Consider the following 14,013-nt stretch of genomic DNA (forward strand, 5'->3'; position numbering starts at 1 on the left):
AGAGGTATAGGTTTTTTGGTTTGGGAAGAGAGATTAAAAAGGGTTTTTAGAACTAAAATGTTAAGATTGCCAAAATGTGTTATTTATTTAAATTTTAAGGTCTGGGAAATTTCGGTGGTAGACTTCAATACTTCAAACAAACGCGGCAATTTTGAAGTTCTCAGAACTATTATGGAAAAAGTGAGGTTTTCCCATGCAAGAATCGTGAACAACAAATATAGCAATTGTGTGTGTAGACTGGTATGATTAGGTCCACATGAGTACCAACCATGCCAGAGCGTGCTTTGAAATACAATGTGTCCATGAAGTGAACGCATGCATGCCTATATTTTGATCCAATAATAAGACAGTATAGGGACGTTATAAGACAAAACAATAAAAACAACCACAACAATAAAATAAAGGTTAACTTTTTGAATGAATGGGAACACAACAAATGACTCATCAAGTATTCCAAACAAGTGACCAACATTTGAACAACCAACATTTTAACTCTACATGAGTTGGAATATAAACTGTTCTCTCATGAAGGGTACAACCTTGGGGGATCCGCCAAGTGAAGCTTTCTCAGTCAGTCTATCAAATAGCTTTTCATTCTCTTGATGCAAGCGCTGTGGCACACACAAATCGTTAAGTAATTATTTGAAAACAGGAAAAGAAATGTCAAACTGCTTTAAAGCTCACGTCAAATGTTGAAAAAAACAAGGAGTCAAAACTCAAATAGTTTATGCAATAACAAAGCCAATTGGTTTATGAAAAGAGAAGTGCATTTCTTGGTCAGTACGTCAAATAGCCAGAATGTTTTAAAATGCAAGATGGGATCCCGTTGCAGTCGGGGGACCGATGCGAAGATGCAGTCTGGATGCCGACACATCACCCGGATGCCGACGCATCACCCGGATGCAGTTAATAAATATAAAAAATTCAAAAAACAATCTCAAAAATAGTTTAATGCACGAAAAAAATATGGAGGTGATTTATGTAATAGTAGGTATTTAATTTATTCATTGACTCCAATATTATCGACTGTTCGGAGACTCTGAATTCCCCGTTAGAAGACATTAGAAAGTAGAAACTAGAGACATGAAGTAACTTTATAGAAGACATTATATTATCATAATTCATAAACATCCAAAAACTATAATCGCAATTGCAAACTCAGCCCTTGAAACCATCGATATGTTGATGAATCTAGGCTCAAACTTCTTCAAAACAACGCCCAACAACCCAACCAATACCGAAAGAAAATTGACACTTTTTTGCAAAAAACAATTCCGACAAAATTTTTTCTCTTCATTTGATCCAAAAACAGCCACGAATGTGGCTGTTTTGTGTTTGGGGGTTACACATGCTCGTGGGCACTATTTTCGCCCATGAGCTATGCGGTGTATATGCGCTATGCGGTGGGATATAGGAGCATCCCATCAAAGCACATATGCACCCGTATGTGATGTGCTTCAAAGCGCATAGCGCATTATGCAGTCGCACATGCGGCCCCATTTTAAAACAATGCAAATAGCTTTTCATTCTCCTGATTCGAGTGTTCTGGCACGCACAAATCACATAAGTGATTATTTGAAGAGAGGAAAAGAAGTGTCAAAACCGCTTCAAAGCTCAAGTAAAATGTTGAAAGAACTTCTAAACTGGCAAAATGAGCAAATAAGCTGAAAGTTATTAACAAACCAATTGTATACCGTAGAAAACAGCACAAAAGCAAAAGATGAAAACCAGAGTGGTGATAAGAGATTTCAACGAGGAACCAAATGCAATAACAACCTCAATGAGCTCATCACGTTTTTTGAGTTCCTCTTCTAGTTTCTTGGTAACTGTTGAAGTATCGATGCTCTCCTCTGATGCTATGGGAGCTGGTCGGCCCACTTGTGTCCCATTTTCTGCCCCCATAGTTGACCTATGGAGGGTATCATCAAGCTGTGATTCCAAACTCTTAATCTTTGCCTATGTTGAACAAAACAATACAACTTTCAGATGGGCATTCCACAAACAACTATCAACTTATCTCTCAAGCTAAGATTCACAGAAATCAGATTTCAATAATATACAGGCAACCATTACTCCATTTATATAATGAGTAGTTACTAAGATATGGAAATCAGATAAAATATAAGGACTCATGCAATATAAAACAAACCAGACCGTATCCATACATAAAGAGATCGGAGCTAAGGAGGAATGAAATTCACTCTCTGCTACATATGGACAAAACACAAGCAGAGTAATCATAAGTGATACGTTAATTGACCAAAGAAATCCCTTTCCTTTTTTCACTATAGTTTCCATAGGGCTCCGGTGGATAAGTTTAATGGTTGCCATCATGTGGCCTATGGTCTTGAGCGTAGTGTTCTCAACTTACTTATTTTGTGGGAGTTGATAATTTTTCAAAAATGGTGAAGATCCATACATTTACCAAAAATATTTTATCTCGACATAAAATTTCTTCCAAAAACACCATGTGTTATTCATCATCATAATCCATATACATGATGTGCAAGGACCTAAGAATCACTTGTGCCACAATTTGAGAAATTCAATCCATGACTTCATTTTGCACAACTATTATCTTGGTATTTTGGAAAGGATGGAGTGTGACTATCCTCAAGGACTAGCCATTAACACTCATCTTTCAATATACCGGATATATGAAGTTCCCACAATGTCCATAGACTCCATAAAAAATTCTCATATAGTCCATACATATGCTACTTGTTCGGCTATACTGAACCTTTTCGTGTTCGAGTCAAGGATCAAGACACCAAAACTTACTACTTGTATTCACCACCTTTTACAAGGAGTGTACACAAGCACCCATATTGAGCACCCTCTAATTAAAAGACCATAACTTCAAAAATATGAAAAACATGCAGGTAATAGGGGTTACTAATTGTTAACTAAAAGAGTCACAAAACCACTCTCTACTGCAGAAACACCTTCTGATAAAATGTCCATGAGTCCCAAAATACTAGGAATTTTTCTCTCAAACTTGAATTTTCTGAACTAGACTCAATTTTTCAAAAGAAACAAGAATTCCCCGATCAGTCCTTACTAATTCATGGCCATAATAATTGACGTGACAGAGAGCAATGTTACTGGAATTCAAATCTGGCATACCTTAAAGATCACCCCATAACTCCTGAACTCTAAATGACACTCTACTGGGACTTTTTCTACATGAAATTAGATTCAAAACCACAGAAGTAAAAATGAAATTCCCCACATAAATCATCATTTTATCATCCCCTACTCTGCTCTAAAAATAGCAATCGGAATTGTGCTCCTGAAATTTTAGTTCACGCATTGTCCCTAGGATTAATGCTTTCTAATATAGGGTCATAAACCATGACATGAAAGTTTCTTCATTAGTGACTGAACTCTTAGTAATCTAATTCACAAGGGTTGGGCTTAGATCCGCAAGCACATGTCGCGACCGTAACATAACTAGGGCATAATTTGTGTATTATTGTGTATGCATGTATTATGGATCAGAGAGTTACTATAGTTCAAGTATCACTGTGATAATTAATGAGGATTACTATGAGCCCTAGGTGAGGAGGCTTGGCTTTGAGACATGAGTCAAATCCTTGACTATGGGCTATCTCACAGCATTTGCATAATATAGTCGCATATGGGAGGCCTCTTTTGATCCACCAGAAAAAGTTATGCACGTGCTTGAGAGAGGACCCCCCTTATCCACAAAAATACATGTCCTTGGGGGTGCACTTATAATTTACTATAATTCCAAAACCCGGCCATCTATTTGGTTGACTTTGATAGGCCAAGTATGAGCCCCTACTTGAGACAGTAGTCATGGGATTCCACTGGGTTAATCCAAGATAATGACTTTGAGCTCCAGGATTAGCTAAGTGAAGTGCCTAACTTATTCAAGTATAAGTTTAATTTTCTTAATGCACCTAATTTCTCTCCAAATATTTTTATGAGAATTCAAATTAATTCAAAATAATCAAATAATCTTATAAATGAATTTTGGTAAATTTTTAGAATTTTATAGAATTGTTCTAAAAAAAAAAAGCTTGAGAAATTTATTTTGTGAAAATTTTAAGTAAGGACACAACTGTGGACTTGACACATGTGGGGCCTAACTGGCCAATGAGCCCAACATAACTCATCAAAGTGGGCCAATTGTGTGGACCAACATCTCACAGTTGTTGATGTGATTATGACACCATCTCTTAGGGCGTGTAGTCTTATGTGTGATTTATTTTGGATATGAGTATTATGTGTTTTAAGTTTTAGAGAATTGTCACATTGTGTAAGTTGCACATGAGGTGTACATGAGCTCATATGAGGACCTTCTAGAACGGGTGGAGGGTTTGAAAATTTGAGCGAAACCCTAACAACAAGAGGAAATGAAAATATCGTCTTACATGCCATGTGTCACTCTCTCGTTGGAGGCATATGCAAATTAGTTTTTAAGACAGAAAAATCTTTGATCAAATATCTATAGTTGGTGAGAGAAAATTTATGGTATACTTAGAGGCACGCCTACACTTCTTCTCTAGCATAATTAAGCAAATCACTATGCAAAATTTTGACTTAATGAAATTTTGGATTTGAAAATTCAAAATTGAAAATTTAAATGAAATTTGAAAATTCATATGGTAGAAAGTTGGGAAATGAAAATTCAAAATGGCGATAATGAATCTCATTCCTAGATGTACGATAGCTAGATTACAGATGACTGGCTAGGATCAAGACCTCCCGCAATCCATAAATCCCTTTAATCAAATGGTCCTAATTCAATCTCGAAAGAATCTTGCACATTCTCTTTTCTATAAATAGGACCTTATACTCTTTTGTTTCCTACTCATAACCTATACCACAAACAAGTCACGCCACTCTGGAGTGAGAAAGAGAGAGAAAGAAGATATTGAAGGGGCACACCGCACTCCATGATAGATTAGAGAGAGAAAGAAGCCACCATGTTTGTGGAGGAGGTCATCATCACCTAGCTCTCACTCAAGCACACTAACCACCATTAAGGGGACCTCGACACCACTCTCTGATGGCTTCTTCTTAACTGATTTTGATGATAAAATCAGTGAGGTATTTTCCATAATTTGCCCCATTCAACTGAGTTTCATTAGCCCATTTTTGTGTTAGATTTGATCACCATAAATCCTAGTTCATAAACCATCAATTAGATGTACTTCTCTGCAATTTTGCTTCCAACTTACTATAATTTCTTTTGAGAATTTTTTGCAAGAATTCAGCGAGCATTTGATAATATTTGACCCTTTAAATGTTTTTTTTTTAATTTATAAATCCTAACTATGCCAAAATTTTGCCTCCCATATGCTTAAGGATCTCGCTATATTTTGGCCTCAAATTCATACATGATTTTCTCCCACAAAGCACTCTCCTCTCCCACAAATCTTTTAAGCCTTTGCTTGAGTAACTTGAATGAAACTCATATAGTAAGGTTCCATTATTATGGGTATATAGCGTGTATAAGCTAATCCCAGCACATTAAGTTTCAAAATTGGCTTCCATGATATTTGTTTCTTGTAAACTTGGAGATTGAATTTGATTATAACTTTGAATATAAAATACTTAATAGCATTCATGAGTATTATATATAGTATTGAATTCTAAGAACAAGCACATTGTATATAGTCAATTTCAAAGTGTGTAATGAAGTGGAATTATATATGATATTGCGATTAGATATTGTAAACTTGTATTTCAGCATATGTACAGTCCATAAAGTGTTTGTAATAGTATTTGACTTTGTGATATGTATATAAAAGAAGTGTACCATTGTAAGTATTGTAAATTTATAAGTATTGTACAAAGGATACAAGTTCTCACCAATTACAGCCACTCAAACACTTTCATAAATACTTTATGGAATATTAAAACACATTTCCAAACACCTCATATCTATCCCATATCCATTTCCCATCAATTACATACTTGGAGATTGATTACATATAAGACAATGTACTTTCTCCTAAAATTTAGCACTATACATAATACTCATGAATAGAATTAAACAATTTACATTCAAAATTCAACTCCAAGTTTAAAAGATACTAATGCATGCAACAATGACTTGGATAATGAAAGCCAATTTTCAAAGCTCAATGTGTCCAGATTACCTCTACGAGACTTATTTGTACTCACATGATTTTATGATTTTCAGTATGGATAGTACAGGAATCCCGGCCAATTCGATCTTAATTATGGAAACCAAGTTTAATGAAACCTTACGAGACTTATCTTTACTCTCATTGAGTAGGGCATGCTCCCTTGTTCTCTCTTCTTTCTCACTCTAAGACTAGCGTAAAGGCCTTTGGGCTTTGATGAGTAGGTGTAAGGTCCTATTTACAGGCTTTGGTTGGGAGAGAGTGAGTGTAAAAGGCTCTTTTGAAATTGAATTAAGATTATTGATTAAAGGGATCTATGGAGTGAGGGAGGGTCTAACCCTAGTCACTCATTTAGTCTAGCTATAGTAGATTTAGGGATGAGATTAAACACCACTATTCCCAAATTTCCTTTTTCATTTCAAAATTTCCCTCGATTTGAATTTTCAAATTTCATTCGAATTTGAGTTCAAATTTAAGAATTCATTAAGTCCAAATTGCCTATGTTGTTTAGCATAATCATGTAAAAGTAACTATGTAGGAACGATTTCTCCCTATCCTCAAAATATTTATCTTACTAAGATAGATATTTGATCATAGATTTTTATCTCTTAGAAACTAATTTGCACATGCCTCAATGATAGTGTAATACATAGCATGTAAGTGGATATTTTTATTTCTTCTTGTCCTTAGGGTTTCAATCAAAATTTCAAACCCTCTACCCTTCTAGAAGGTCGACACATGTGGCTACGTGCACATGTTCAAATCACACCATGAGATAAAATTTTATAACTTAAATCACACAACACATATCTATAAATAACAACACAATCAAATAAGCCCATAAGGTCACATACTCGTTGAAATGATGTCATAATGACATCAGCAAGTGTGGGATGCATGGGCTCCACATTGGTCCCACTTGGGTGAGTCATGTGGGGCCTATTGGCCACTTAGGCCCCACACGTGTTAAACCCATGGCTGTGTCCTTAATTCTAAATTTTCTTAAAACAAACATCTCAGGATTGTTTTTTACTCCAGAATTTAAAATTCTCAAAAATCACCAAAATTCATTTTTAATCTAATTTCACCATGTTGAATTGATTTGGATTCACATAAAAATATTTGAAGGGAAATTAGGTACTTACACAAATAAAACTTGAATATGTTAGGCAATGCACTCGGCTAGTCCCAGAACACCATTTCATTTTCTCGGATTAACCAACGGCACCCATGACCCAAAATCTCAACTCGAGCCTCATACTTGACCCCTCAAAGTCAACCTAATAGTTGCCAGGTTCCGAAATTGTAGTGGATTGTGGGTGAACCCCCAAGTACATGCACTTGTGCAGATGTGGCGGTCCTCTCAAGCACATGTTAATAACGCTTTTTGTTGGATCAACAGGGAAAGAGTGGCTTCCCATATGCGACTGCATTATGTATATGTGAGATGACTCATGGTGAAGGTTTGGCTTATGTCCTTTCAAAGCCTAGCCTTCTCACACAGGGTAGTAATTCTTAGTAATTATCATAGTAATACTTGAGCTATAGTAATCCCCTGATCCACAACACAGTCATACCCCTAAATCACATAAGTAGTCAAAACAGGCCGTGGCTCTATCATGATCACAAGGAAAACTCGTCGACATTGACTACTCTTTCCTTGTGATCCAGGGTTTTGTGACTTTATAGACACCATTCCCGGATCCCAATTCGCTAAGATCCGGTGAGTCACTTAGTTCTTGTCTACTCCGACTGAAAAGAAAAGCCACAAGAAAACAATGGTGTCAAGTCCTTGAAAGGCCATAACTCCAACATTCTCCCACTTGGCCTTTTGAGGCCTTGCATACACAAATACTCACAAAAAAAAAATTTATTATTCTTTTAGGAATCACATAGTCATAGACACATACCATGTACTTGCCTTGAGAAAACATCAGCCACTAACCCCTTTGTCATAGGATTGGCATGCATAGCCTTTGAGGGAAGATTCCATATCCATCTAAAGCCATAGGATCAGCATGCATAACCTCTATGGGGAGATGCCAAATCCATCTCACCATCTTCAATATCTATTCTTATGTGATAGAAATCAGCCCAAATGTGTTCAGACTTGCTATGGAACCTTGGTTCTTTGGCCATGCTAACAGCCACTTGATTATCACATATAATTCTCTCGGTTCCACATCTGAGAGGCTTATGATGGAATAGATTTAGATAATTCTTAATCCACACGGCTTCTTCAACTGCCAGACAATATGCCACATACTTGGATTCCATAGTTGATAGGGCAACTACTGTTTGAAAAATCAAACACCATGATATGGCACCACCACCAGAGACAAATAGATGAAGTAGATTTTAACTCATCCAGGTCACCTTGGAAATCACCACATAAATCTACGAGTACGGTCAAATTCGACACATCACCATATGTAAGAGCATAGTTAACTGTGCATTTTAGATACCTTAGCAGTCTCTTTATGGCTTTCCAATATTCTATTCCTAGATTACTTGGTACCTCCCAACTAAGTTTTGGGCAAATGCTAAGTCGGGTCTAGTCCCCATTGTGGACTATATAAGTAATTCTACGACACTCCGATAAGGTATCCTCTCCATAGCTCTTCTTTCTTCGCCATTCTTTGGACACATATTCAAGCTCAATTTTGCTATCTTTCCTATGGGGGTGTTTATAGGCTTGCAATCAATCACCTCAAATCTTACTAATATCTTTTTACAATATGTGGCTTGAGATAACTTCATGGCCTTGGCCGACCGATTCATTATGATATTTAGCCCCAATAAGAATGATGCTTCTCCCATATCTTTCATATAAAAGTCCTCAAAAAGAAAGGCTTTTGTTCTCCTCACTTAATCTAGGGAGTTACTAGCCATTAGAATGTCCTCCACAAAAAACTATGTCACTCCCGCTCACCCTGACACACACACAATGGTCCTCTAAGTTATTAAATTTATACACTAAGTTATCTTTCCTTTTGATCTCAAAGCCGTTGCGTTGTTTCATATAAATTTCCTCCTCCAAATCTCCATTTAAGAATGTCTTCTTGACATCCATTTGATGCAATTCCAGGTTTAGGTAGGTGGCTATGGATATGATTACTTTTATGGAAGCAAACATGGCAAGTGGTAAGTATTTGAGTGAAGCCTTAGCTACAAGCCTAGCCTTGTATCGTTCTAATTGTCCCTCAAGAGTTAAGTTTCCTTTTAAATACCCACTTACACTCTATGGCCCTTCGGTTAGGTGGTAGGTGAACTACCTCCCATACTGTACTCTTTGTTATAGAATTCAACTCACCCTCCATGGCCTCAAGCCATTGTTTATTCTTGGGACATGACATGGCTTCATTGTCCAGGTCCTCATTAATAATCTTATGACTTTCTCTTAAGCAGATAAAAACCGGGCTGCCTCCATACTCTTTCACTCTGCCTAGGTTGAGTAATAGGTGTAGGTTTTCGGTCTATGTCCTTATTCCTTTTCCAACTCATTAACATTGGCTTGTTTTTTATTGACCTTTCCGTCGAGAAATTCATCTTCAAGGAAATGGGCATCATAACTTTCGATTACTGCCCTGGTGGATAAGTCATAGAATCGATAACCTTTCCCATGATGGGGATATCCAATGAACACCATTTGGTGGTCTTAGGTTGGAGTTTGGTTCTATTATGAGAAGGTATGAGAACATGAGCTGAACATCCCCAAATTCTTAGGTGATTGAGTGAAGGCGCACAACCGATGTAGATTTGGTATGGATTTGACGAGAGCCTGTGGAAAAGTGATATGGACACTGACATTGGTATGTAGTTTTGACTTATGACATGCATAATAAGTGTCAAAACATTGCCCTTAGAAAATAGGAGTGCCAGATGCAACACTTCTGTACAACCCAACACTAAAAAAAATTATTTCTAAGTTCCAACATAGGACATGTTTGCCTAACAGGTAAGACACATATGGACATGTATCTTAAATCGAGATATGTGTCCATGGGAGACACTCCTCAACAGTTTCACTTTCCTCGTAACTATGTACATACTGGTATGTAAAAATCTATTATCAATTCTCTATTACTAAAAAGAAATATTACTTAGTGCTAACAATATAAAAAGAAGTAAAACTTGGCACATAAACTTGTATTATTTTGAAAACATGCATTTAAATCTCAAGCAGGTATGTCTTACGACTAAGACACAGGTGTGTTACAGCTTACACATGTGAGCTTAGCACTGAGATGGTAACCTGAAACTGAGACACCCATGTCTTATGGTTTAGACATGCATGCCTTACATAGATCGCTATGTCAGAATGTTGGGTCATGCAGATAACTACAGAAAGGATCCTGAAACTCAAAACCCTGTGTCACATGCCATGTTTGAACATGTCTGATCCTGTCTCCATGGTAGACACTCTGAAAACATGTCTGAGAGGCCTTTCATGTTACATATTCTGAAATTCATAACCAAATCAAGTAAATTTATTCATAATAATCCATGAGAATCAGACACCCTAATACTTTTCAAATACCTGCAAAGTCTGGATCATTGAATCCTTCTCCTGTATCTGTATTTTTTGGTCTTGCTCCACTTGCAAAAGATAAGCAACTTGATTTCTTAACTGAGCATTCTGTTCTTTCTCAATTTTTTGTTTATCTGAAAGCATTAAATTTTCTGACTGCAACATAGTGCACAAGAAAAAGAAAGTTGCCCCGTTAGGAAGAAAAACAATGACAGGATAAACAACCTTAAAAATAAAATTAAAATCCAGATTGAACTAAGATAAACAAACCTTGAGATCAGCCTGTAGTGTAAAGGAAACCTTCCAAGCCTTCTGGACTTCATTAAAGAGTAGAAGGCACTGATCATTGGCCTCTTTAAGTGACTGCTTTAGTCCCATAACTTCTTGCCTTAAATCTGATATTTCTCTCTCCTTTTCATATAACTCTTTCCTCGAATCATTTGCCTTCAAGTAGGGAAAAGTATTTTCAAATTAAGATTTCAAACCAATTCAGAGACCACCAAAGATAAGTAGGCCCAGAGAATAAGTATGCAGGGAAATAAGAAAAATATACCACATCTCTCCATTTCTTAATGGTATCTCGATTTCCAAGACTTAATTCAACATTTCGGGCTCTTGCTGAGAAGTTGAGAGAGGACAATGTTTCTGATACATTCGACAGATTTGGACAAACATTGACAATCATTAATACCTTGGAGGTACCACCTGCAAAATATTCATTTGAAGCAATGGCATGAGATCCACAGAAATTAATTATCTAAATAACAGTGAAGCCACTTGTAATATCACTTTTTTTTTTCAGAGTTACGTAGTGAGAAACTTAAAAAAGAAAACATGAAACCAGAACGGCAACCTATAATAATCCAGAATCCTAAAAAAGAACTACATATCACCATTGGTACCTTCTCATCAGATACAAATTAATCAAATTTCAAGAAACTCCCTACAAATGAACAAGCAAAGAAAGATGCTTGAAACATGAAAGTAAAAACAACTTTCAGAACCTAGTAAGCAGTAGAAAAAAAGCACAAACAATTCTCCCTGGCCTTCAACAACTAATATTACAACCCCCAAGAAACGCCTAAAAAGCGTTTCTTGAGAACAATAGCAAGAGTGAGTAGAGACATAATTTCTCCTTAAAAGTCAAATTAGGGTGAGTTTGGATGGGTCACTAATCGTCAGTAAAAGTATTCTTTAATACTAGCCATGGAACAATTTCATCAAATGTTTTGGAAAGAGACATATTTTGGGACGTGAAAAGTGTATTTCATTATTCTACCTTCATTGTGTTTTTTCTTAGTCTTTTGGTAATTTAATAAATGTAAATACGGTCAAGGGATATTTCTGTAACATTTTAGATCACTAGGAGTCATACTGTACCTGCATGTCTTTTCCTTTATATTAATATGAGAACCATGTGATCAAGGGTCAGACAACCTTTCAAGTTCTTTAGCAGTACGGACTCTTCTCCTCACAAACCTTCTTGAGATCACCATTTTGATGTATGCTTGGGCAGATCTGAGAGATCAAGAGTGTCACTTAAGGATCTAAGATGGTACCAGAGCGAGTTCATTGAGTTTCAAGTGCCTTTTGGTGATCAATTAGGAGTTCCGTAGTCCGTACCCGAACTCCCTACTGCAACATTCCTTCACTTGAATAGGTAAACCTATCACCCTGTAATGTGAGTTAAGGGATTTTCTATCAGATTTGATACAAAATATGGGGATGTATCTTTCTCTGCTAATTTATGTGAGAAAACTTCGTATTTTTCTTCTTCGACAAAATCTAGCGTTTTTCTTATGGTTGTTTGAAGATTTCAATTAAGATTAACCTTCAGTCAATGTTTGGGTGGGAGACTGGTTTCTAGATCTGGCCTCTGTGAGTATTTTGACAGCAGTCCAGCACTTATTTCCTGGTTATTCCTGGTTTTCTGCCTCTAAAAATTGTTTTCAGGGCAATACAACAGTTACTTCTTGGTTTTCAATGCTTTTCTAACACTGTGTTCCCTTTGATTACTGCGTTATTGAACTGCAGTGGTGCTTAATAATGACTAATGGAAAGGAAACATCACCTGTTTTGCATTTCAATGGGAGAAACTATTTCCTTTGGGTCATCCCTCATGAGTAACTTTTCAGAGGGCAAAGATTGGTTTCAAAAGGTTGATGGGTCAAAACGTAAACCTGCCAATGAAAAAGGTGCCTCAAATTTGGGTCATCCATCATAAGTAACTTTTCAGAGGGCAAAGATTTGTTTGGAATGGTTGATGGATCAAGACCTAAACCTGCCAATGAAAAAGGTGCCTCAAATTGGGGAATTGAGAATGCCAAAATTTAAACCTGGAATCTCCAATCAGTTGAGGACAAAATTACACTGGACAAAATCATTTTCCACAAGGACAAAATCATTTTCCACAAGGAGATGCAGGATTGCTTGAAGAGGATATACCAGCAAACTAATCATGCACATTTGTACAAAATCGAGTAAGAGTTGATGAACTTGAAACAAGAAGCTCTACTGAATTTGTGGAATGATATGGAGTTAATAGAGCCGTCGGTAACTATGGACTCTTTCAGTGGCAGATCCTGTCTACCCAGATTCCTAATGAAACATCAAGGCGAGTTGTTCACTTAGATCTTCATCTTCTATAGAAACACACTGCCAGATTCCAATCCACCCCCCCCCCCCCCCCCCCCCCAACCCCTCAAAATAAAAAATAAAAAAAATAAAAAATAAAAAAAAATAAAAAAAACAAAATGATGCAATCCTTTTGGCTTCTAGCAAGTGAAACCACGAGATCTCATTATAGTGCTACACCAGCAAAGAGTACACTCATGTTCTCATGTATCATCCCAATGTCCCCAGTATTCAAATGTTGTATGTCGTTATTGTTAAGGAAGTTAGACATGCTATCTCTATGTGTAAGAAGAGGACTCCCAAGAATCCCAAAACTTGCGACTTGGTCGCTAATGTTGGTGAAAACACTACTTACATGCAAGATGGTACCACTGGGCTACAAAGTCATATGTCTTCAATGCCACCAGCTCAAGTAATCCTTAGCTGCTTTCTACAGAAATCAAAGAACAAGTTATCAAGGGAATGGAGGCTAAGGGGGCCTCCTCTGGAATGTTTCCATCTAACTCGTAAGTCATTGATTTTGGTGCTACTACCCATATGATGAATGAAGTGCAGAAAATTTAGCACATCACTCATTATAATGGTAATGTATAGTGCTGAAAATGTCTTCCAATCTTTAGTATTGGAAATCTATCTATTTTTTACTTCTCTATCCACTCCCCTTTCCTTCCAGAAAGTTATTTGTGTCCATAAACTCTCCGAATGATATCACTCCTCTGGTTGTTT

General features: G+C 36.7%; 1 protein-coding gene across 3 annotated transcripts in view; it reads right to left on the bottom strand.

Annotated features, from left to right (window-relative positions):
* Positions 1-14,013, bottom strand: part of LOC18429003 (kinesin-like protein KIN-14L) — a 42,908-nt gene that overhangs the window by 10,319 nt on the left and 18,576 nt on the right. For all 3 annotated transcript variants that reach the window (XM_088865459.1, XM_088865460.1, XM_088865461.1), the window contains exons 10-14: positions 11,207-11,358; positions 10,924-11,097; positions 10,663-10,809; positions 1,777-1,956; positions 540-611 (exon numbers count right to left, since the gene is read on the bottom strand). In XM_088865459.1, coding sequence (XP_088721585.1) covers positions 540-611; positions 1,777-1,956; positions 10,663-10,809; positions 10,924-11,097; positions 11,207-11,358 — 725 coding nt within the window. The remainder of the gene's footprint in view (positions 1-539; positions 612-1,776; positions 1,957-10,662; positions 10,810-10,923; positions 11,098-11,206; positions 11,359-14,013) is intronic.

This window comes from Amborella trichopoda, chromosome 4 (genome assembly GCF_054954075.1).
Source record: "Amborella trichopoda isolate Santa Cruz 75 chromosome 4, AtrichopodaSantaCruz75HAP2 v2.0, whole genome shotgun sequence".
Classification (NCBI taxonomy): Eukaryota; Viridiplantae; Streptophyta; class Magnoliopsida; order Amborellales; family Amborellaceae; genus Amborella; species Amborella trichopoda.